The sequence below is a fragment of the Loxodonta africana genome, chromosome 16, assembly GCF_030014295.1.
Source record: "Loxodonta africana isolate mLoxAfr1 chromosome 16, mLoxAfr1.hap2, whole genome shotgun sequence".
In the NCBI taxonomy this organism is placed as follows: Eukaryota; Metazoa; Chordata; class Mammalia; order Proboscidea; family Elephantidae; genus Loxodonta; species Loxodonta africana.
The window spans coordinates 42,575,579-42,602,117 of record NC_087357.1 but is presented as its reverse complement, the minus strand read 5'-3'; the positions used below and the strand labels follow the sequence as shown (position 1 = coordinate 42,602,117).

Genomic DNA, 26,539 nt, shown 5'->3' with positions numbered 1-26,539 from the left:
GTCTCAGCCAAGAAGTTAGAGTCAAAGAAATACTCATGTTTATAAACTGGAGGAGAGTACAGGGTTCAGGGGCTTCATTTGGCAACTTTTTCTGGGGGTCTTCTCATGACCCCCAAGCCTGGCATTTACTTCCTCTGACAGTGAAGAGGTGTGCATTCTAGAGAGGTCCTAATGCCACAGAGATATGCACAATGGGGCTATTTCTGTATTCTCTATTCAGGAAGACGTATTGCTTACAGTACTTGAGTAAATAGTGGCAACATGTGTTGCACCTGTAGGTGGCAGCAGGTGGAGAACCAGGACAGACTTGCCCATTTTCCTGCACTGACTCTCTGAAGAATACACAAACTTTAGCCACATGGTGGCATGCTGAGTCTACCTACAGCCTTCCCAGGCATGTGGGTGGGGTGGGGTGGGGAGAGAAACAGCACCTGAAAAATACCAGGAGACTTCAGGCAAACTGTTCATGGCTTGTCACTGATGGGAGTAATGGGAGGGAGGGACAAGAGACAGTAGAGATGTGTATTATTTGACCTAGAGAAATCCACAACCAGGTGACCTAACTTTGGGTAAACTCAGTTAGATTTTCCATTGATATTTTCCCTTTTTAGGTTAATTTTTCTCGGCCTGTGATTTTTTTTCCAACATGAATTTTTAAAAAGGGAGGCTTGTCAAAGGGCCAGAGGGAGCACCTTAAACTCAGTTGGAACAATACAACTTAAAACAGGTTGCCTTGTTTCTTTAGAGGTGCTTGTGTATTTCTGCTTGGCAGGATAAGGAGTGTAGTTAGAATAATTTATTACTGGTAATGATTCCTGTCTTACAATGGGAAATAATAAAGATTAAAAAAAAAAAACTCATAAGATGCAAAGGAATAACTCTTGAGTGATTAACATTTCAGTTACTGTGACCTGGTAAAGGATGATTTTTGGCCAAGGATGGGGTGAAAATCCACCTGGATACCTAAAATCTCACCTGTTGATCAGGGTCACCCATATCTAGGCAGGATCACTCTGTATATAGTGCCTGAAAGAGTTTTAAGACTTCGAGAATTCTATAACCACAACACTTCTGGGAAAAAAATGTTCTGAAGTATTTCAAAACCAAATTTGAGAATCATTATGTTACACAGTATAATTAAGCTTCCAATTAATTCTGAGTTCACATTTTATTAATACATTCCTCATTTTCCTCCATTCTGAAATTCTTGACTCTCTGGAGACAATGATCTGTTTAAAACAATAGTGGGATGTCCATTCACCCTGACATGATGTTACTTGCTTAGTGCCCGTAACACTGTATGCTCAATAAATGTTTATTGTTCAAGTGAACTGCACTGTCTTGTATTCAATTTAAGATTGTCTAGCAAAGTCGATTTCTTTAAAAATAATCTTCTATTCCAAGGCACAAACTAGTCCACAAAACTCAGTAAGTGCCAAAGAAACCCACGCTTATGCACAGGGATAAAAATTCTGGATGTTAACACTTTTCATCTAGATTACCTGGACTCCGGTTTGGGAGTCGTGGGACAGATATTAGAAGTCTAAGGCACTAATATAAGTTATTTAGCCACCTAGAAACTAGCTACTTATGGGAGGTGTTAGCATGGGAGAAACATTTTTACTAGGCCAAGCAAGTTTAGATTATGCCCCACACAACTGCAAAAACAAAATTTTAGTCTACCTTTAAAAAAAACAAAGAGAACTTCAAAAAATTATAAAAGGTTTACTATTGGGGCAGAAAAGACAAAATTCCATTTCTACTAGATGACTAAATATAGTCCTTTTCTAATCCTAGAACTAGCAGCATCTTGCAGACATAGAACGTTAAAGAACACACTTTAGCCTCTTGAGGTTCCTGTCTTGCAGTGTCATTATGAACACACAAGAGTATGAAAAATGGATCTGCATAGGATTTATAGGTGGAAAATGATACAAAGGCCTTTACCTACCCTTCCAAATCAGTAAAACAGGAAGAATAAACGATGAATAATACAAAAGAGAATTTAGTTAGTAAACTGTTGTGTCTGTGACTTTAAAATAAATATAAAAGTTAAAGCCAGTTCTGTTAAAATAATTGTAGGACTTTCTCTTCCATAATGTTTTCTCAGATTCCCATCTAGGCAAGAAGAGAGGGGCTAATATATTAAAACAAATTTATGTTTGTAGTTAGTTGCAAAAAAGACTTCATAAAGATTTCTTTTGGGTCATGGCCTAGAGGGCCACCAGATTTCTGTTTCCCTTTAAAAGTGTTCTTCAAAATCACGAAGTAAGTTCCTGTCAATGCCTATACCCATGTTGAAACAGGAAGTTTATGAAATAGAAAAATAAGGAAAAGTTGCACAAAATACCCGTGCTCATGAATGCTAGCAATGGATATCCATTTGTAGAATGTAGTTGAAGTTAAAAAAAAAAAAAAAAAAATCAAAGGGGCTTTTTCTCTCTCTCCACTCCTAAACATAATACCAGCTTAAAAAAAAAAAAGTCAGGAATATTCCACATACCTCTCACAATTTTTTTTTTTAAAGAACCCACAATTTAGAGACAAGAGGCTGCATCTGCCCTCATCTTGTAACGCTGTTAACATCTGCGTTAGCCCTTCCTCTACTTTACCCTCTGACGGCAGATAAAGGGAGAGCATCTCCACTGCTTTGCTTGCTTGCTTTCTTTTCAAACAGTTTTCCATTAGAATGAAAATAAAATCCAAGGATATTTTACTTTCTGTAATAGTGTGAAATTACAAACTCCACAATCATAATTAATATGTCTATAAGTCCTTAAAAATGGAATTATGAGTATATCTTTACACAGGCCTTCATCTTTTAGGTACAGGCTATAGTTGGGATTTGAATAAATATGTTAGAAACGTTGAGGAATTTTCAAAATTAAGAACCTGTCAAAGTCACAAGGCCAAATAGCTGTAAGATACATTTTACAATTCTGCTTCCACAACTTGATTTTAATTTTTTTTTTTTTTAATGTAGAACTAATCTACTTGCTTATAGATATAACACAGAGGAAATGTTGCGTTTTTGCAACCACAGTGGCAAGAGTAACCTTATTACTTGGTCTCACTTTAAAAAAGAAACTCATTTATTTCAAGTGCTTTAGAAAACTTAGATCTTAGAAAAAATTTTATTATATCCCATTGGCAATAACACCGATCATTAGGAAGCTGATCCACAGCTTATTAGATTTGTCTTGGGATGTAAATACTGAAGTCATCAGTTCAACATCACTTCAAACTCCCAGTCAATTCAGATTCTGCCCAATCCCAGCAAGAAAAATTATTTCATCATTCAAGAGGAACTTAAAAAAAAAATTTTAATTTAATTTTAAATAGGAAGCTTTTAAAAAGTCATAATAAAGGTGCTCAGATATAAAACTCATTTCTAAAAGTGCATAAGAAAATAGGAACCCAGCTCACTTAGGAATAGTTACATCTGATTCCCTGTGGCACAACTTCCAGCAGGGGCCTGGATCATTCCTGAGTGGGCACACGGCTGCACTGGACAGACCTCTAACTGGATTGCTTCTATCTTGGTCATATAACAATGTTAACTGGCATAAGAACGCATACTGCCATTTTTTTTTTAATACATGATTGTAGAGGAAAGCACTAAATAGATTTCATCCTTTCAACATAACAGTTTAATGACATTCACTCTTGCACCATAAGAAAATAAATCATTTGGGGAGAAAACCTTTAATTTCAAAAAAGTCAGCTCTGTGAAACTGACATGGACAGCCTTCTTTCTGGAGATGGTTTACAGCTGACCAGAAATCTAGAAAATATTTAAGACTAAATGCATTGGAGAATTTGTCATTGTCGGTTTTATTGTTGTGGTGTTGCTATTTCCACTCACCAGCTCGAAGGGGTCGTGGAACTCCCCCAACAAAGATAGTTTTTCTGGGGTCCAAAGGCTGAGAACCATCCATTACAAAGTCACTGTCACTTAGGTTCCAAGGTCGAATTTGCACCTGAAAAAAAGTTGTTTACTTGGTCCTTACTTCATTTCCATCAACCCCAAATGAGAATAAGATGACTAAAGACAAACCCACTGATTTGTGCACTTTACAGCATACACAATCCAAACAAAATCCAGTTAATGAATGTAATCTGCATTAAGTGCCTTTCAATAGAACTCTTGGGGAGTCTACATACAGGTACTATGCTCAATACTCTAAACACATACCATGAAACATTCAGAAACCACCTTTAGATAAAAAAGGCAATCTTTTAGAGACAGATTCTGTGTTTCAAATCAGATTCATTCTAACAAATGACAGGCTGTTAACAGGTCACAGTGCAGCACTTGGCTTTTTAAGAGCTCACCTAAAAGAAGGCAACACGGACATTAGGAGTATTTTCTATATGTCTGGCTTTTTCATTCTTATCACCCCCCAAATGAAAACATTTATTTTCCAGTAATATCTTTTATCTTTTAACACATATTAAAACTCATCAAATTAGCACAGAATTTCCACACAGAGACATCAAACACTGAAGCTCCCAGAGCTCTTTACCTTTGATTTATCTGATTTTCATAAATGAGGCTGTTTAAGTAAACGCAAGTCTAGAAATTGAAGTAAATTTTCAAAAAGTAGAAAAACATACCTTTTAACATATTTCTATTTGGTAATATCACTTTGCTGGGACTCTTGACTTCCTGCCCATAGTTTGTACTGTCTTACCGTAAATAAAAAAATCAGAATCTTAACCTTAAAACATATTCCTTTCAATCCATAACTGAATTATCCAAAATAGTTTAAACCAAAAAACAAAAAACCTCCTACACCAAGAAGTGAGTTTCAACACTGAATGGAAACGGATATTCAATCAGGCATACGGTAGACGGCCTAGCGCTCTGGGAACCAGGCTAGGTACAGAAGCGGTGGACTGGTGTGTCTGTCCTTAAGGAATCTCTTCCCACTCCCATCCCTGATTAGGATAGGAAACTGTTGAATTTTCATTTCCTTAGTATCAACAGAATTCATTTTCCCCATTGCTCAAACATCAATACTTAACGCAAGAAAACGCTTAAGATGGTCTCTTCTGTGGCTTGGCTTACATCCAAGAGTACTCCCATTTGAAATGCCAATTATACTTTCAAGATGTGTTGCATAAACTCTAAAACTGGCATTGCTCAGTTAGAAAGTCTACACATTCCTTAAGGTTGTTACAAATTTCAACCCCTCCTAACTTTTTGCCTTTTATGATACTGTTGCTTTCACCAGTTATCTGGCAGCCATAAAACCTTCATTTCTTTCTTAAACCCTGAAAATCTGGACCTGTTTGCACTTCTGTTAATATTCAGGTGATTGTTCTACTTTTATTAGATTGGGGGGAAAAAAAACCCACAGAGAAGCTAATCCAGTTCTTTCTTGTAAAATTTGATCTATTTGACCAAATCATATTTCCCTTGACATTCACCACAAGGCAGATTCACTAATATCATAAAGCACCACCTTTAAATATCTTTATGAGGATGCATTATTCAAAATATGATAATTTCCTGACACAGTAAGAACAGGGATTCTAATGTCACCAATTAAAAAAAGAAGGAATCTTTTTAACGAAGAGCCCTCTCCCACTCTCATTCCTAATAAAGTAAAAGTAATGTAGTGAAGACAGCTTCAGGACTTGGTAAAGTAATTCCAATCACCATACATTAATTTTTAACTTTGTGGATCATTTTGTTTCACAAATGGAAACAATTCCTGTGTAGTATCCATAGTGGTCTTGTTTTAGCTAATTAAAAGTACAGAAAATGCAGCCCTCTGATAGCTGTAGGTTGTTGGTTGCCATGGAGTCAATTCCTACTCATGGTTACTGCAGCTCAAAAGAACTCTGCAGTCGCTCTCAAACGTTTCTGCTGAGAGCTCTCACTACTGCCTTCTCTTCCGAAGCGTTCGTTCTACCCTCACGTCATCAGATCATACACAATCCATTCCATTACCCTATTCTTGGCATTACAGATTAGGTTAAAACACAGGAAGTAGGGCTCAGTAGACAGTGCTGATTAACCCTATTCACAAAACGCACATTCCCCAGCTGCCACCAGAAAACAGCTGCTCAGAACTTGTACCTCTGCAGAATTAGAGAAACGTCAACATAGGCCAACGTCAGCACACTCTACATGCTAAGCAAAAACCAAAATGGTGGTACTGTTTGTACTGAAAAATTCCACTCAGACTCTGGTTTCCCTCTGAAATATAAGCCCATTCTCACATAAGGCATGTTCTCCATCTTCTTAGGTTTATTCTCAGACCTCAGAACCTGACATCTGTGTTCCTTCTTTCTGGACTCAACACCTTTGATATATTTCCTGGTATTGGTTTTATATATATATGTTTCTACTTTATAAGTGAACGCAAATATTTTGAGGAAAAGGGAATAGTATAAATAAGAACTGCTGCTCTTTAATTATCTTTGCTTCATTAAAAATCATTTTTGAGAACGGATAAAACTAAAACTCTCTTAAATACATATACAGGGATAACTGTGCGTATGTAAAACAACTCTTCCAGCATGTTGTTAAACAGGCTATACTCTGGATAGTAAAAGCCTCAGCAACCTGGGGACAAGTTTAGGAAAGTCACGTGGGAATAGTGAAGATTCCTTTAAAAGAGGTTGACGTGACTCCAGTACCCCTCTCTGGAGCAACCTGACCACACCTGCTTGTAAAGATGACCCTAGGAAGAGGCACGATAGTATCATCTGGGAGGCACCACCCTGCTAGCCCTTCAGCCATATCCTTAAAGCAGGGGTCACACAAATTCCAAATGCCTATAGGGCCAGCCAGGTAGCATAAATGTGTGAAGCCACCAGGACATTCCTTCTAAAGGAAGCAGACACTCCTCAGCTCTGGCAAGTAATTAACATTTGAAATGCAAGTAAGACTTGTGTTGTCAGAATTTTCCATTTTTTAAGAGCGTCTAGAAATTCCAATTTTTATGTGAAACTTCAAGATTCTAAAATGTTGGGAACTAGTTCAAATGCTTAAAATCATTGTACAGGCTAAACAAAACTATCTGCAGGCCAGATCTATCGCATGGGCCCCAGTTTGTGATCTCTTCTTGAACTGTTTAGTTTACTACACAGCTCACAATACAATGCTGTATTCCATAAGCATGTTGCAAAAGAAATATAAAAATGGTACCTCTTCAGATTTTTTTTTTTTTCTGAATGTATTCCTACGGAAGCTTTCATGAGGATCACGAAGCTTACTTCTGGCTGGATGACTTGTCTTCTAAATACATATCTTCCAAATCAGTAATCTGTTTTGTGTAACTGCTCATCTTCGAAGACAAAATCTTTTTAAGGATAAAGGCAAAAGCCAAGCACAAAGCTTGGTAGTATACTAAACACCAAGTATGTAACGTAGAGTGACTTTAACATCAGCCTCCAAGAAATCTAAAGAATATAACTGTAATGATATAAACAGTTAGTACTGAAAGCACTAGTTTTTCTTTTCAAGGTTTCTCAAAGTGTATTCTGTGGAACGCAGGTCCCTAGGGTTGGACTGGTTAGACAAACTGTGTTTGGGAAAAACCATAGGCTGTATTTTCTATCTTGGAGATTCACAGCCCCCATTAGTGTTTATTAATTAAAGGCTCCAAGAAGTTCTACAGCAAAGAAATCTGTCCAGTGTTGTTTAACCCAGCATTTCCAAGATTATTCCATAGAAACTTTTTCTTGCATAATACCTATTCATATCTACACTTTGGATAATACTGTCCTATCATACCTGACACTTAAGATGTATCAAAATCTGACATAATAAGGTAATGACTAATTGAACAAAATGTTGCAGCAACTTCATTTCAACCTAGGTATTCTCATTTACTTTCTGCTATTGCTCTAAAAGGGTTGTTTCCACGGAAATTAGCTCTAAATGGTTGAGTATAGTAAATTCAAGAATTAGACAGTTGTTAAGAGAACTGAAAGTTTTCTGATTAACCTTCACAAAAGACATGTTACCAAACCAGTTTGATAAGCCTATTTCACTATTAATAAAAAATAAAATAACTGACTATAGTTCTATATAAAAAATTGAGTTTCATCCTGGTTAAAACTAAAAGTCATTAATACATATAAAATTGTTGTTGTAGGCCAAGTAATGGAAAAAAAATTAAGAAATGCAAAAGGGGTACTGCCCAGTTTGTCATACTGTGGTGGCTTACGTGTCGCTGCGATGCTGGAAGCTATGCTACCAATATTTCAAATACCAGCAGGGTCACCAGTGGTGGACGGGTTTCAGCAGAGCTTCCAGACTAAGACAGAGTAGGAAGAAAGGCTGGCAATCTATTTCCAAAAATTAGCCAATGAAAACTCAGTGGATCACAACAGAACATCGTCCAACTCACTTGCTTTGGACATGTCATCAGGAGGGATCAATTGGTGGAAGAGGACATCATGTTTGGTGAAGTAGAGGGTCAGTGATGGTGAAAGAGACCCTTGGTGAGATGGATTGGCACAACAGCTGTAACAATGGACTCAAACATGCTGGCAATCTTGAGAATGACAGGACTGGGCAACGTTTTTTTCTATCGTACATAAGAGGTTGCCATGAGTTGAAGTCGACTTGACCACAGCTATCTATCTATCTAAATTACGCTGAAGGCTATAAGATAATACCATTTCCTAAAAAGAAAATTTCACTGAGAATTTGAAAGACACTAAGTTAAAATTAAATACAAAATACATTTTTTAAAGTTGTATACTTAATAGCAGGATAAAAGACGACACACAGTTTTTAACACAAACCTCAGGGTTTCAAGTTTCCTAAGGTGATCAAGCCTCCCTACAGCTCTAGAATTCTCTCAGTTTAGGCCACAATTCAGTGTTTAGATATTCATTTACCTATAAATATTTCTGTCTTAAGCTGATTTTGAACCTCTCATCCTATTATCTCATCCCTCTCCAGTTACCTCCTGAGGTTACAAACACCTAACACATGAATGCCCTGCTATATAGCACCTTCCTTTTCATCTGTTCATCTCAAGGCAGCTCCAAAAGGCAACCAAACTGTTTAGGGTCAACAGTGCAACCTGGTGGCCGGCTCAGGAAACTATCTGAGCAAAACTGCCCCATCTGTCCCCACCTTCTCTCTAACTCCCCCCACCCCACACACACACTTTTTCCTCTTTTTGATACCCTTCAAGCTCCTATTCAAGCTCGTGGGAGAAAGCCTCCATTTTTGTCTCCCCAGTCTTCCAATCCTTTCAGTCAGGGGCAGATTATCTTATAGACAAAGTGAGCAGAATGCTTACCTTGCTTACCAGATCATCTGTAGTGAATAACTGCACATTTTTTCAGTACATCAAAGATTCTGCTTCTAGGAATGGCTGGCATCTCTCTCTCTCCCAATCCCACAGCACCTTCCTAAAGAATCAGAGCCTCTTTTCAAATTTATAATCCCTGTCAGGGGCGAATGGCCCAGTAAGCAAGGTAATCACGGGCTTACTTGTGCTTTATTTACTTTGAAATTGTTCACTACAGATGAGTGGTAAGCAAGGTAAGCACTGTGCTTACCTTGCCTATTGGATAATCCGCCCCCGCTTTCAGTCTCCACGGATCAGAACAAAAATACTGCAGAACCATCAGGACTGCTCTCCCCAGCAAGCAGCAGCATTGCGGCTGTTCTGGCAGTCAGGATGAGTCAGCTAAGCCTAAGTCTGCTGACATACAGCTGCGACAGCTCAGTTGTAGTGGTAATGAACTCGGACCCACCCCAGCTGTCAGCAATTCTATTTTAAGTATCATAGACCTCACAGAATGACTAGAGTGCCCCAGCAGTATCAGAAATATACTAGCTTTTGGTTTGTGAAGCACCTTTATCTCTTCCATGGTATAAGCGGATTTTATTATTATTAGAATTATTATTAACCAACAAAACAACCACAACAGTAATAATTGTGGTTTGGATTCTTCAAAGTACACTCATATTTGGTATCTCATTTCAACCTAATTTTTACCACATACCACCATTAACAGGTCAGCCAATTTCCAGGAGTCTAGACACTATTATTCTCAAGTGCTGCTCTCCACTGGGATTCCCTGGGGGATACAAACGGTTAACACACTTGGCTGCTAACCAAAAGGTTGGAGGTTCGAGTCCCACCAGAGGTACCTTGAAGAAAGGCCTGGTGACCTACTCCTGAAAAACCAGCTCTTGAAACCCCTGTGGCACACAGTTCTACTCTGACACACATGGGGTAACGAGGAGTCAGAGTCGACTCAATGGCAGCTGGTTTTGGTTTTTGCTCTCACCAACGGAGAGGAGAAGCTGCCCTCCTGGCATCCTCTGGGAGAAGTAGAAAGAAACCTAATCACCCATCAGTGTCTTTGGCCGTGATAAGACTTCTGTACTCTCAGCAGCTCTGAGGTCTCCAGCCAGAACTCCACTGGTCCTTCAAGGCCAAAAGCTACAACTCTCTTACTCAGACTATGTCTCCCATTCCTTAGATACCGATAGATCACAGGCCCCAGAGAGTCTTGTCAAAATTCCCAGGATTCTTCCTAGATGGGGAGCCAAAAACAACCATGTGAAATTCTTTCACAGCCTCCCAAGGATGCTCCAGGTACACCAGCAGGTTCAGGAAACGGATTAGGTACAAAGAAAACCCCTGCCGCCTGTACCAGGCTGCATCACCTGCCTGATGCAAGGAAACCACAGGCTTAGCGTCCCCTTTGGGCCTTCAGTTTCTGATGAATAATTCAAACGTACCACCCTGTATACACTTTTGTAAGGCCATCCAGTACAGAAACAGAGTATGCAAAAAAAAAGCTGCCAGGAAAATGGCTATGAACATTCATGCACGATGTCTGACTTAATAAAACCATGACCAATTAAATGCTGTGATTAATGCCTGCACGTATAACTAAAGCCTTTTCTAACTCCCTCAGGAACATCTGATCATTTTGCCCTTTGAGTCCCCCACCCAAGCTACCCCCTGTAATATGTCTATCATAGCACCTGTGAGTCCTTAGTTCACTCACTATTCACATGTCTATTTCTCTCCATTGGGCTCCAGGCTCCTCAAAAGGTGAGACCATATATGTCTGTGAGTCCCAGTGGCCCAGCACAGTTCCCAGGCCTTAGTGAGTGCTCTGTGAATGAACAGAGGTTTCCCTGAGGGGCAGACACTGGTGCTACAAAAAGATGGCCAGCAGCTGCCCTTCTATAGCTCCCAGATCACTATCTCACTCCACTGAGAGCCACCTTACAGGGATATGGGAATACAGAGTGTTCGGTCACCAACAGGTGCCCCAGAACTTGGGCTTAATCAGCTCATTTTCTGATGCCAACAGGTGACCAGCTCAGTGATTGGAATTACCCAAGGCTCCTCATCACTGCTGCTACCTCCATGTTACTAAGAAAGTGTAAGCATGGTAGATGATCCCCTTTTATAAGAAAGAAGACACTAGCATTTCTTGAGCACCTGCACTGCACCAGTGTGCTAGGAGGCACTTTACTCACTGTTGCGCTTAAACCTCACTAAAACCATACGCTGTAAAAATCATCCCCACTTTAGAGATAAGGAAATGAAGGCTTAGAGAAGTTCTCTCAGAACTGAAACACATACACACAAACACACACGAAGTCTACATATGCTCTTTCCACTGCAACCATGCATGGCTTCCTAACCTGCAGGCCACTGGCTGCCAGTCACGGCTTCCTGATAGTCTCCTGGACATGTTAAAATGCATTTTTACTAGTGAATGATTAACTACTCTCTTCTCTCCAAACTCATTCTGCACATTTTCATAGACTCCTCTTGGACCTACCAACAAAACAAGCAGTTAGAAAAGCTTAAGAAAATGATTTGGCAAGAAACTAGCACTGTATTTAAACTATTTTAACTTTCAGATTCACAGCCTCAGGCAATCCTGTACCACAGACAATTTTGTCCAATATCCAGAGAAATGTGTATTTTCAGCTCCGTGGTACCAGGACAAGGATGCTGTTACTAGCATGCTCATTACCAAAACTCTTGAGAGGAGTGTACACATAAAAGTTCAGGTCACCAAAGCTTTGCCTGCGAAGAAGTCTATTCTTTGAGTGAGCTTCATGAAATGCTAATTCTACAACATTACCCCAAAAACAGGTATGGAAAATGCTGGATTAAGCAATACTACAGGAATTTATTTACTGTATGGTAAAACTTCTCAGAATCTTAATATATCAATGTTTTCCAAATGTTTTTAGCTACGGAACCTTTAATTAAAGGAGAAAACAGATGTAAAATGCTCAAAAAATGACACCTATTATTGTTATGAGCAAACCTTTTGTTGATAATCCTCTCAAGAGGCTAGTGTTTGATGAGACACTTCAGGGCACACTTTGGAAAACACTAAATATGACCCCTTAAAAGACTGCATTGGCTATTTAGTCTACTAGGTACCAGTTAGTATAGTGGAATGGCAATATCTTAATGGAAAAGGAAGGACAGCTTCCAAAGACTTAAGCACTAAAAAACTCTGGGCCCATGTGCAAATTCAGACTCAGAGGGGGGAAAAAATTGTGAATATGAGGTACTTCTCTCATTTTAGAGGAGAAATTTCTTTTTTTGGAGAAATTCCTATGATAGAAGGTGCCCAAGCCATGAATTTTTGACCAAGGAGTCAAGGAACAAATAAATAAGACAATCGCTTAAGCGCTAAAGATTTCCAAGGTGGGATATGGCAATAATATGGTTTAGCTGTGAATTACAAGTTGGACATACAAAATCAGATTTCTCTGAGCCAAGATAAAATTAAAGTTACTGTCTTCAAAGGTAGTAGGTGGAGAATGAAATAGTAAATATACCACAAATTCAAAGGCTGAGGCAGTCACTCAAGATACCCTATATCTTACTTAGCCCCTATTTTCCCCAATTTAACTTTTCTGTACTCCCCTTCATACACTTATGCTCCATCTAACAACCTAAATGTTCTCCATTCATACCACACAATTTCTCATTTCTGTGCTCATGCTGTTCCTCTCTCTGCAATGTCTATTCTCCAGTCTCCACTCCTATCCTGGCCAGTCTCCACATTCTCCTCGTCCTTTAAGACCCAGTTCAAATGACATTTCATCGCTCTGGTGATATATGAATTCCCCAGAGTACTTAATCTCTATCTTGTCTTCATGGTATTAGTCATTTTTCTTAATTTGACAAATATTTGAGAACCTATTATGTGCCAGGCTATATAGTATATTTATATATTTGTTTCACCTACCCAGTACACTATTAACTTTTTAGACACATGATTTTATGTCTGATTCATAATAACTAGTACTGTGACTTGAAGGAAGGAAGGAACAGCATTTTAAAAAGACGGCTGTATGTGGGCTGGAAAAACCTACAATAGTAGGTATGATTCACTATAGACAGAACAGTGATCAGGGAAGGCCTCATGGAAGAGAAGGCATCTGAGTGGGGCTTTAAAATAAGGGTAGGAATTAGACATTGAGACGGGAACAGAAATATTTCAGTTTGCTTAGAATGTGCGGTTCAGAAGGAAAGCAGAAAAAGTTTGAAAAAATTTGAAGCCAGATTGAGGTCTTAATTCCTAGGTAAAATGATCTAGATGGTTTTTATAAGAAAAGAGGAGTGATGAAAAGTGCTAGAGATCTCAATAATGTATAAATTCGGGCAGGAAATGCCAGAATAATAGACAGATTGGACGAAATTTAAAAAAACTTAAGCCAGCCTCTATTTCTGGCTTTCTTGCTTTCAATATTCTTTACAGCTTTTGTTTTTCAAGTTTTAAGTAGATGACCATGTTACCTGAGCAATAATCTAAGCAAATTTCATTTGGTTATATAGTTTTTAAAGACATAGCAAAATCACTCTGTCATATTTTATGATATATAGAAATTGTGGTTGTCCTATAAATGGCAAGGAGGAAGAAGTAGGAAACTTCTGATACTCCTTTCAAGGTGTTTGCTATCTACATTCCAGGGGAAGCAAGTGATAGGCTCTTCCCACCTCTCTGACCTAGTATTCTAGAACCTAGGAACCAAAAACATCTCCTTTCTCATCCCCTTCTCAAGATCTTTCTTTTTTTGCCTCTCTCTCTGCTGAAAACACCTAGCCTTCCCGCTCTAACAGTTTGCTGTCTTGAATCTTCAAGTTTAGTCTATTCATATATTCAAAAGGCTGAGTCAACTTAAAGAGAGTGGCCACTGTGCACAATGTCTGTCTGGCTGCACTGGGAAGCCTGGATAAGAATACAAGTGTCCTCTGTGGTGCCTGGGACACCTGAGCTACATTACTCTGTGGTGCCTGGGGCACCTGAGCTACATTGCTCTGTGGTGCCTGGGGCACCTGAGCTACATTGCTCTGTGGTGCCTGGGGCACCTGAGCTACATTGCTCTGTGGTGCCTGGGGCACCTGAGCTACATTGCTCTGTGGTGCCTGGGATACCTGAGCTACATTACTCCTCTTGCAGGAGGAGGGGAAAATCACAGATCCGGAAGCTGTGCAACAGCTGCTCTTGCTAATTTGTCTTTCCATTCTCTGGGACTGAGAAATCACATAGTCAGGTCATAAATATAGTTCCTTTCCCCATCTTTCAGGATCAGACCTATAGATAGAATAGTCTGAATGGAGAGACTTAATGAAACGTAATCCCTCACCAAAAATATCTTCTTAATTTTACCGGAAATATACTACTTAGGGATTCATTTGAGTTGAAAAGCAAACATGATCCTTTTGGAAAGGACAGGTAAGAGGGGACCTTGCTATCAGTCTTTGTACTAGGAAAACAATCTGATTAATCTAAACCAGATAAAGGGAATGGCGGTCTGATTTAGGGGAAAGGGATAAGGGAGAAGGACATAAGGTAGATATCTGTAAGGTCATTTTGCAACATAGTGTACTTTCAAGGAGAAACCCAGGGAGGGACAGAGGAGGGGAGGAAAAAAAAACAGAACGAGGGCACTGGGATCCTGAAAGGTAGGGAATCAAGGCTGGCCAAGCCAAGAAGGAGGTTTAAGAAAGAGCCATAGCTCACAAAGTTTGGTGAATGAGCTCCAAAGGCTGATTTGCCAAGGTCTCCTCATTTACCCCTAAAAGTGCAAGCCAGCTCTCACTTTCTGTGGGAGCATCCACAATGAGGTGGAACACCTGGGTAGGAAAGTGGGTCCATATGAGGCTGGGGGTGCTAGATGTGGAGCTAAAGGAAAGAAAGAGAAGTTTTCAAAAGTGGAGCCAAAAGAGTTAGAACCCAAAATGAGATCCAGTTCATCAGAATTACAGGTGTTTGAAGACTGTTATGTTTCCAATGCTAAGTTTTATTCGAACTGCTTATTCTGGAAATTCTGAGTATGCCTGGGTCAAAGAAACACGTGATAGGCCAGCCACCATTCAGAATTTACCAAGCTCCAATAATACTGCTTCAATTGAGCTCAGAAAATGAAAACTGCAGTAAGGCAGAAATACCAACAACTAGTTTCTCCAAAAACTTTTCCAAAATAGATAATTAAACTAATTATTTTCAAAAGTCCTTCAAGCCAAGGGTAATATATTTGTTTAGCGTAAAAACATCCAACACCTCTATCTGTAACCATCACTGCTTACTCCCCTCTCAAGAGATGTTCAGTCCAGGTGAGGACTTGCCCTGAGACAGCATATTATCTTCCTTCTCCCCCAGAGCCAGTGACATGATCCTTCCAAGGTACACAAACTCTATCTGCTCATCTCCACTCTCCTCCCCTCAGTTCAAGTTTCTTAACCTACTCTTAATATGTACCTTTACCCTCTATGCTGATAAAAACATATTTCTAATCCTTTCTTACAGTGCCTGACCCATACCCCTTAACCCTTCCTAGCTCATTACCGTTCCCCTTCCATTGATAACGCCGATAGCAGAGGCTCTCTGGAGGTCATTGGCCATTTACCTCTCAGACATCTGACCCTGCCAGATCAGGTAGAGTCTTTCTAACCTGGTAATACTCCAGTAGGCCTTGGAGGATTTATTTTGGCTTTCTAATTATTTATGCAGATGAAACACGTCACAATCCCATTCTAGCCAGTCCCCATGTCCCCATCATCACTTGTAGCCTCCCCATGCTGTTTAAAGATTAAAGCTAACAGTGGGTCCCTACTCTTTACCTACTGTTTTCCCCACCAATATAGCTACCGTATCCAACATCATCACTATTGTTATCAAAATTTGGCAGTGGCCCCAGAATTCGAAAATTACAGTGACACTTTCATTCTTGCTAAAATCCTTGCTTCTTTTTCTTCCTCAGTTAGTTACTCCACTAAGACTTATTATAAGTCCCTAAAGTTACTCCTTAGTAACTCCTCTACTGCCTTAAATGCCCCAGTGCCTCCTTCACAGATGGCATCATTCTTTTGTAACCAACTGTATGCCTTCTTCTAAAGTCACCATGATTCCCAACAGATGTGATCTCATAGTTGAACTCTAACCTTACCCCCCTCCCCCGCTCTTACAGCACGATATAGGCTGATAACAACAGCCAGTTACATCTGCACAAGTGCCTGACCTTTACCAAATACTTTCACATTCATTTTTTCCTTATCTGAGTCTCCCAGCAGAGCTGAGAGGAACTGTTATTTCTCCTGTTTTACAGCTGAGGAAACCAAGATTCAGCAAGAATTAGGTGACTTATTCAGAGCCAACTAGATCTGTAAATGCTAGGTTCAAGGCTCAAACTGAGAATTTCTATGCCAGATCCCAACTCTCTCCCCATGCACATTTCCGAGAAAAAAGCCTAGCTGCCAAGCAAGCCTTAGACCTCTGTCCTGCAGGGACTTACCCACAAGTCTTACAGGGGCAGTTGCAGGCCTCATGGTATATAGCCTTGGTCTCTCGCCCACGGCACATCACTATTTTTACTCTATTTTTCACTCCTGGACAAGCCTTGACACACAAACTCACCCCCACCACTTCTCATAGTTCCCTACTTCTGCCACATTAACCAATCTTTTCTTCTCCTCCACGCACAACCTTGTCCGTTCTCCACTGACACTGACACAATTAATCAGTAAATTAACTCTGCCAGAAGAAAGGAAGCAACCTTCTTTCCTTGCCCAGTGACACACTCATTCACACTTTTTGGCTCAGAAGCCAAAACTCCTAACCATAAACTCTGCATGACTGTACTTTTATTTACAGTTTCAGCTCCATGTTCTCTGCCCTTCCACTCTCCTGCCCTGTTGAAGCATTCATTTTAAAATGTAAGCTCCTGGCCTAGAAGGCTCCATTTAGCTAGTTGTGAATACCATCCAGCACAATGCCTTGCATTCAAAGGCACACAAACATTGATGATGATGATCTTTTTAAAAATGCATTACCCTGCCCTTGGTCTGAAATAATGACAGAAACCAGCTGCCAAAACCACTAAGAGCATTATTTACTTCAATTCAGAGTTTCTGAATAAGAATTAGCTGTAAAGTGAAAGACAAAGGCATATTTGTTTATATAAAGTCCCAAAGGTACAAAATGAAATACTGAATGATTTGTTATTAGCTTCCCAACACCAATGACAGTCTAGCTCTACTGCATATCAAGGTCACCCTGGGTAAGAGGATCCAGGTTACCGGCATTCCTATTACAAGGAGGAGGAGATCAGCTATTCCAATCGCATATGTGCTCTGGAACAGCAACAGCTGGCTGCATATTACTTACCGGTTTATCCTTGATGGTGGGGCTGGACACACACAGGTACAGTTTCCCATCCTCTTCTAGGCAGGCATCTATCAAAGCTTGTACTGAGCTCTCCTCCTGGAACAGCAGAAAGGCATAGCCTTGGGGAGAAAAAAAAAAAAACAAGGGGAGGGGAATCAGTAAATTAACTCAAAGTACTAATTTAAAATATATCAGTTGTTTCATTTTGGAAAGTTCTTACTAAAATCTAAGAACTTCAAATGGGACACAGGAGAGGAAAGGAGAAGTAAAAGTCACTGAGACCCTCATGTGCCAGATACTGTGGTACCCGTTTTTGTCAAGTCAGTTCCGAATCATAACAACCTTATATGATGGAGTAGAATGACCCCACAGGGTTTCCAAGGTTGTAATTCTTACGGAAGCAGGTTGCCACATCTTTCTCCTGCGGAGGAGCTGGTGGGTTTGAACACCAGCCTTTCAATTAGCAGCCAAGCACTTAAGCACTGTGCCACCAGGGCTCCCTTTGATACTGCGGTAGTTCTTCATAATACATAACACCTTGCTTACTCCTCATAATCCTCAGGGGAGCGAGTTCAGAACACCTCTATGGAATTTCCACTAAACAGATGTGGTCATCCTTCTAATGAGGGCAGGCTGACTTAATACTGGCCTGAGTCATGCTACTGGCTACAAAACAAGCATCACCTCCCCTCCAACATGCATCAAGCTCTAGGCTTGGCACAGGCTACAACATGGAAGAACCCTGAAAACATTATGCTAAATAACAGAAGACAGTCACAAAATATCACATATTATATGATTCCATTTATATGGAATGTCCAGAATAGGCAAGTCCATAGAGACAAAAAGTAGGTTAGAGGTGGCTGAGGACTGGGGTATTTGGGGAAAATCGATATGGGGTTTCTTTTTGACGTGACAAAAATGTTCAAAAATTGACTGGTTATGGCTGCACAATTCTGTGACTATATTTTGAACCACTGAATTATACACTTTAAATTGATGAACCGTACGGTATGTGAACTATATTTCAACAAAACTGTTTAAAAAAAAAATCAACACAGGTTGGTGTGTTTTTACATATTACTTTTGATGATGATGATCTGTTTCTCCAAGGATGCTCTCCTGTCTCATGGCAGAGTGCACAATCTATAAATGTGGCTAGCACGGGTGCAGCCAGCTTTGTTCAGTTCGATTCAGTAAGATTTATTAAGCAACTGTTACAATCTATGCATATAAGAAACTGAGATGAGCGAGACCAGGTAATGCTGTCAAGAGACTTATGTAGTAGAACAAACAGTCATTTAAGATATTTTCTCACTACAAAGTTGAGGGAGATAAGTGGGGACAAACAGTACCATAGGAGCCCAGAGGAGTGAGGACTCTGACTTAGGAGAATGAGGAAAGACTTCAAAGAGGACAACAGATGTTCAACAGACCAACTCTAACAGCACTTGCTGCCATACTGACATTCATGATTGGCAGGTGAGCAAAGGCCCATCGTGAGCCACCCTAAAACTGAGCACTCAACTACTCAATCTCTCTATAATCCCACTGGCTTTGCTAAATCTCTCAGCTGTCACCTTTACTCCCTGTCCTGCTACTGACCTCGAAGGAAACCATCACTAATATGGTTCACCTCTGGCACACTGCACGCCAGAAACAGGTAAATGATAGGGAAGGATATGAACTCCAATACACAGAAGACTCTCAAAATCAAACAAAGGTGTTTAATTCATAATCAACTGGCCAAGAAGCAAAGTTCTCTGGAGTCCTGGGCAGTGAATAATGACAGCGGCAGTGGTTAATGAATAATGGCTACTTTTTTTTTTTAGCTTTGTCCCCAGTTCTTCACCCACTACACAGAGCATCCAAGAAAAGGCAACAGGAAAAATATCAGCCACTTCCCAGACACACCAGAGAGTGGCCAATGCAACAGGCGAAAGCCAACACACAGGAGAAAGCACCAAACCGAATGGGTGGGCATGTAGCTGTAGGAGGAAGGCTGCCTAAGTGTTAGGACCAAGGGCTGTTTCCTGGGCTTTGCTCCTAAGCTAAATGGGTCAGGGGATTGGCTAGGCAGGAAAGAAAAAATCTAATTGCAAAACCAGAAAGTATAATACATCATTTCTTCATATCCTCTTTTGCAAACAGTATCAAACTATCATCAAGCCCCAGAGAAGCTATTAAAAATTCAGCGTTTTCCCCACTCCTAGGAATATATCCTTAAGAAATAGCAGCTATGACACAAATAGACATACACACACCCATGTTCACTGCAGCATTGTTCACAACAGCAAAAAGATGGAAACAACCTAGATGCCCATCAACACATGAATGGATAAACAAATTATGTACATACACACAATGGAGTACTAACTAGGATAAAGAACAATGATGAATCTGCGAAGCATCCCACAACATGGATGAATCTGGAGGGCATTCTGCTAAGAGAAATAAGTCAATCATAAAAGGACAAATACTCTATGAGACTACTAGTATAAAAACTCATGAAAAGATTTACATATACAAAAAGAAACAATCTTTGATGGTTACAGGGGAGGGGAGGGGTGGGGATTGAAAAACACTAAAAAGACAATAGATAAGTGGTAACTCTGGTGAAGACTAAGACAGTACACAATACTGGGAAAGCTACTACAACTTGTACAAGGCAAAGTTATGAAAGCTCCATAGACACATCCAAACTCCCTGAGGGGCAATATTGCTAGACTGAGGGCTGTGGGGACCACAGTCTTGGGGAACATCCAGCTAAACTGGCATAACATAGTTTATAAAGAAAATGTTCTACATTCTACTTTGGTAAGTAGCGTCTGGGGTCTTAAATGCTTGTGAGTGGCCATCTAGGACACTCCACTGGTCTCACCCCTTCGGGAGCAAAGGAGAATGAAGAAAACTAAAGACACAAGGGAAAGATTAGTCCAAAGGACTAAAGGACCACAACTACCACGGCCTCCACCAGACAGTCCAGTACAACTAGCTGGTGCCCGGCTACCATGAAGTACTCTGACAGAGATCAAAATAGAGGGTCTCAGGCAGAGCTGGAGAAAAATGTTGAACAAAATTTCAATTCACAAAAAAATACTAGACATACGGGCCTGACAGAGACTGAAGAAACCCTCAGAGTATGGCCCTCAGACTCCCTTTTAGCTCAGTAATGAAGTCACCCTTGAGGTTCACCCTTCAGCCAAGATTAGACAGGCCCATAAAACAAGAAGAGGCTAAAGGGGCATACCAGCCCAGGGGCAAGGGCTAGAAGGCAAGAGGGAACAGGAAAGCTCGTAATAGGGAACCCAAGGTCAAGAAGGGAGAGTGTTGGCATGCCATGGGGTTGTTAACCAATGTCATAAAACAATATGTGTACTGTTTAATGAGAAGCTAGTTTTCTTCTGTAAACTTTCAACTAAAGTACAATTAAAAAAAAATTGGTATAATTAAAAAAAAAATTCAGTGTTTCCATTTAATGTGAGAATATTAATTCCATTTGCCAAAGAAAAGATTAGAGATGAGTTGGCTGAAAAATAGACCTCCTACAAAGAGGAGGTCTCAAAAGGGTTCTGTCAAACTTCCTGCCTTACCAGGTTAAATACTGGTACAGATATTCCACAAAGGTCACAAGAAGCATACTGGGTATCTTGCTCTTGGAGAGGACCTGTCTGTGTTACCCTACACAGGCACATCAAAAAGGCGTGGGGACAGGGCATGCTGGGTGAGCAGGGCTTCTACACCTCCTTACCTGTGGAAGGCCACCAGGATGATTACACCTTTTCTCCACATCACTGCCCGCCATCTGCAATCTTCCCCATCAAATTCACATCTGAGTTGACCTTGGGTGTGGGGGAGGAGGTATGTCTCCCTACAGGAGCCTAGTAGCTGCCACAAAAGTTTGCATGTTTTTACTTAGGCTGATCTCAAAATATATCCATGATGTCAACTGGGAGTAACAAGGAAGAGCCTACTACAAATATTATTACCAAGAGAAATCTCTACAAACAACTTCTTTTCCTTTCCCAGGGAACAGCCCATAATGCTTTACCAATTTCTTCAGGACGGCTCCTTTACCACAAATAATCTTGTGTCCAAACAATCATTTCTACTCCCTGATCAGCAAGCTGCCACTCTCTGTAGAGACAATATTCTCTTAGCACTACAGATAAAGGGTGTGGCTGAACTCTCCTCTGGGCTGTAATCTAACAATTTTTTCAACTCTACTTCCCACTTCAGGCCTTCCAACCAAAACAAAATTCACCACAAACACCCAAATCACCCATTAAAACAACTTTATGATACCTTCACTTATTAAAACATCTTCTGATACCTCAATGTTAAGCAAAGCCAGACGATAACAGAAATCAGAGGATTAAAAAAAAAAAAAATTAGGAAGGAAGAGTTCTTCAAATACATTTGTATTTTGATCTGGGGAAATTTAAGGTCAAAGCAAACTAAGTAGAAAATGATCCCTTCAAGAATAAAAAGGTCAGTGTAAGGTGGAAACTATATCAATGATTTACTAAAAGGCAAATTCCACATGACACTGGGAAACAGTTCTGGACTAGGAGTCAGAAGGTCTGGAATTTGGTCCAAGTCCCAACATTTACTAGCTGTGTGATAAAAACTAATAGTTAACATTTACTGAGCACTTACTATGCACCACTTTCCAAGTACCTTATGTATATTAACTCATTTCATCTTCACATGTACCCTGTGAGGTAGGCACTATTAAATTTTGTTTTACAATAAACTGCACAGAGTGATTCAGTAATGTCTTCGAGGTCACCCAGTAAGTGGTGGACCACGAACTTGAATTTTAACATAACATTTCTGAATCTCGGCTTTTTTTTTCATAAAATGAAGAAATTAAGTATTTGTCCTGATTATCTTACAGAGATGTAGACTGTGAGATAATATATGTAAAGCTGCTTTGTAAACTACGGTGTTGTACAAGTGTCAGTTTTGCCTTACTGCACTTTAAATTCACTAATGTAATATGCGGAAACCCTGGTGGCGTAGTGGTTAAGTGCTACGGCTGCTAACCAAAAGGTCGGCAGTTCAAATCCACCAGGTGCTCCTTGGAAACTGTGTGGGGCAGTTCTACTCTGTCCTATAGGGTTGCTATGAGTTGGAACCAACTTGACAGCAATGGGTTTGGTTTTTTTTTTAAATGTAATATGTAAAATTAAAACTGAGTTGTTGTATACGGCCTTATCATAAAAATAAGAATTCAAATTAATGGTATGTATTTTCTACTTTGCATTTACCAGCATTTGGTGAATAAAGGGAAGTAACCTATGTCCTGAAGAACAGCCCTGATTACAGTCATTGGAATGACAGGCTGAATATTCCTGCGAACAAACAATAAAGGGACTGAATATTTGTTTTCACATATCATTAGCCATTCTGACCAAGACAGAGAATCCTCAGATATGGGATTATTTGCTGATTTTAATACACTCTTTAAATAAAAACATGCCTGCACGTAGAGCTTCTCCAGTTATCATTATGAAGGCAGGTTCTTCTATTAGTTTGATGTTGTTGTTAGGTGCCCTCATGTCAGTTTCGACTCATAGCGACCCTATGTACAACCGAATGAAACCCTGCCCAGTCCTGTGCCATCCTGACGACCATTCTATGTTTGAGCCCATTGTTGTCAATCCATTAGTTTGATAAGCATATATATATATTTTTAAATTGGCTAAAAAATTATAAAATTCCCTCTGTTTGAGAATCCCTGATGGAGCACAAGAAAAGTGGGATGCAGACCTAAAATTCTAGTAAAAAGACCAGACTTAATGGTCTGATTGAGACTGGAGGGATCCCGGAGTACATGAACCCTGGACTCTCTGTTAGTCCAAAATTAAAACCGCTCCCAAAGCCAACTCTTCAGACAAAAATTAGACGGGACTATAAGACAGAAGATGATACTGGTGAGGAGTGAGCTTCTTAACTCAAGTAGACACATGAGACTATTTGGGCGGCCCCTGTCTGGAGGCGAGATAAGAAGACAGAGGGGGACAGAAGCTGGTCAAAAATGGACACGGGAAATACAGGGTGGAGGGGAGGAGTATGCTGTCACATTATAGGGAGAGTAGCTAGGGTCACATACCAATGTGTGTATAAGCTTTTGTATGAGAAACTGACCTGAATTGTAAACTTTTACTTAAAGTATAATTAAAAAAAAAAAAAAACTCCCTCTGCTCTTCTTTGTCCTGTGAGCCAGTAACAGATAACAGGATTATAAAACTCCTCAAATTTTGGAAAGGTGATCCTGTTCCCCAAATAGCTGAGGAGTATGTGGGGGCTTCAGAGATATGGTGAGCTATGGGAGGCCCTCAGCTCAGAACCAGAGTCTGCAGCAAGAGATGTGGGCTCTCAGGAAACAGGAGGAACTCTTGGCTACTGTCACCACGACTCCTGGATTACAGGTAGAACGGCTGGCAAGAAACTGCCTACTTTTCCACTGGTGCCCTATAAGTTAGGGGAAGGAAGGGTAGACCAGTGAGGGATTTTTGGAAAAGCCTGGATTGACCAATGCAATTCTCTGGGGAAAAGAGAAATATGAAGGGGGAGGGGGGGCATAGGGACTTAACTAGGATAATTTCATTTTATTCTGCCAAATTTTTTAATTTAAAGAATTTTCTTTTAATATCTGAGAACACATTAAATAACTTCTAAAATATTCTTGGCTACCTTTCAAAAACATAGTTTCCTAAGCTGTTAAATATATAATTTTTCACTTTATAATTTCCTATACTTGATCCCTACTACAGATAATCACCGTCAACTCTACCACTACAATTACCAGGTACCTTGCTAATAAACACTTTACATCTGTTAGCTCATTTCATCCTCTCAGTAAATCTATGAAGTAAATATAATTGTTGTTATTATTACTATTTTACAGATAAGAAATTGAAGCTCTGAGAGGTTAAGCATCCCCTCAGATTAAAACCTGGGGATTAAATTTGGGATTAAAGCCTAGGTCAGTTTCCAGAGCCCTCACTTTTATCCATTAACTTATACAGCCTCACCTTTTTAAAAATGGCAAGATTGAAATTAAGCATCTCTAATAAATAAGAACTTGCCTTTAAAATGTCCTTGTGACAGTGATCATTTGACAGTGCTCTAATAGCAGGAAGTAATTGCCTGTACTTTAGTCCTAAAATTTAAAACCTATGTAATTATATTTGGCATAGTGGTTAAGCATTTTTGCTAACAAAAAGGTCTGCAGTTGGAATCCACCAGGCGCTCCTTGGAAACCCTATGGGGCAGTTCTACTCTGTCCTATAGGGTCGCTATGAGTCGGAATCGACTTGATGCAGTGGGTTTGGTTTTGGTTTTGGTAGTTATATTTGCTACAAAGGTCCCAAAAACTATGTTTACAAGAGTTGAAATGATGAATTTCAAAATAACCTGGGGAAGCTTAGATTTAGTTTTATTTAGGTCAATCAAATTTTTCATATTTAGCAAAAGTGCCTGTTGGTTTTCAATGTATTTTTAACTTGTATATTTAAAATGAAGGCTCTTAAGGGTGTTAAAGTACAGATTTTGCTAAATTAAATGAGACTTTAATAAAATGAATATCATCATCACCACAGGGATAATTGTCTTTGGCAAGACTCTTCAGTGGATTCTAAAACAACCAAGTAAATTTTGGAGAGAACAGAATATTCATACAACCTTAAAGTATCATTTTATGGTTAATCGGTATTGCAAAGGGAGAGAAACCTGTTTCCTTGAGTTGATTCCAACTCCTAGTGACCCTATAGGACAGAGGAGAACTGCCCCATAGGGTTTCCGAGGAGCAGCTGGTGGATTCGAACTGCTGATTTTTTGGTAAGCAGTCAATCGCTTAATCACTGTGCCACCAGGTCTCCAAAGGGAAAGAAAGGTACTTTTACAATGGACAATGTGGCAGATACCACCTCAACCAAATGACCAAATTTAACATCACCAATGACAGGACAAACTCACATCGTATGTCTCCTGTATTGCGTCCTTCTCAATGTAGCATACATGTAGTATTCCTGCTAACAAGGTTTAACCTGAGTCTCATCATGAGAACATAACTAAATAATTTCAAATTAAGGGATATTCTATAAAACATCTGGCAAGGATTCTTCAAATGATACAAAAGACAAAAAGCCTGGGGAACTGTCCAAATTGAAGGAGATTAAAGAGATTGACAACTAAATCCAAGGCTAGACTTTGATTAGGTCTTGGATTAAAAAAAAAAAAAAAAGGACGTTACTGGAATAATCTGAATATTCCTTGTTCTCAGGAGATACATGCTGAAGCATTTAGGAGTAAAGGGCCTCAATGTCTACAACTTACTCTCAAGTGGCTCTGTAAAAACATAAATACAAATACATATATAGAGAAAGCAAATGTGGCAAAAATGCTCACAACTGGTGAAGCTAGGGAAGGATATACAGCCATTCATTGCACTGTCCTTACAACTTTCTTGTAGGGTTGAAATTTTTCCAAAATAAAAACTTGTAAAGAAAAAAAAAAATACCACATGGTCTTTCTGGAGAAGAGGGAACTGTACGTTCACATTCTCCAAATAGGTGTGTGGGTTTTCAAAAGATCCAACAGCTTTTACAATCAGTGAATGCTATTAGCAACTTACACGTCTCAAGTAACAACTACAAATGGGAGAAACAATTCCAGCTTGTGCAGCTGTGTTCTGAGCCACTGCCTCATTCATAAAATGGTGGCCAACCAAGGGATGACTGGTTCTGATTAAGTGAGATCGGCCCTAGAGTGAAGGGTCCGTGGTCCAGTCAGACAGACACCTCTCTCCTCACACAGAATCCATGCTCCCTGATCACTGGTGACCTTCCTAGACAGACTTGAAGGGCACTTCTGCAGCCAC

At 39.8% G+C, this 26,539-nt stretch overlaps 1 protein-coding gene across 6 annotated transcripts in view; it reads right to left on the bottom strand.

Moving 5' to 3' along the window:
* The window catches only part of CPEB3 (cytoplasmic polyadenylation element binding protein 3), a 218,800-nt gene that overhangs the window by 38,035 nt on the left and 154,226 nt on the right, over positions 1-26,539 (bottom strand). For all 6 annotated transcript variants that reach the window (XM_023546925.2, XM_064269571.1, XM_064269572.1 and 3 more), the window contains 2 exons: positions 17,650-17,768; positions 3,866-3,980 (listed from right to left, as the gene is read on the bottom strand). In XM_023546925.2, coding sequence (XP_023402693.1) covers positions 3,866-3,980; positions 17,650-17,768 — 234 coding nt within the window. The remainder of the gene's footprint in view (positions 1-3,865; positions 3,981-17,649; positions 17,769-26,539) is intronic.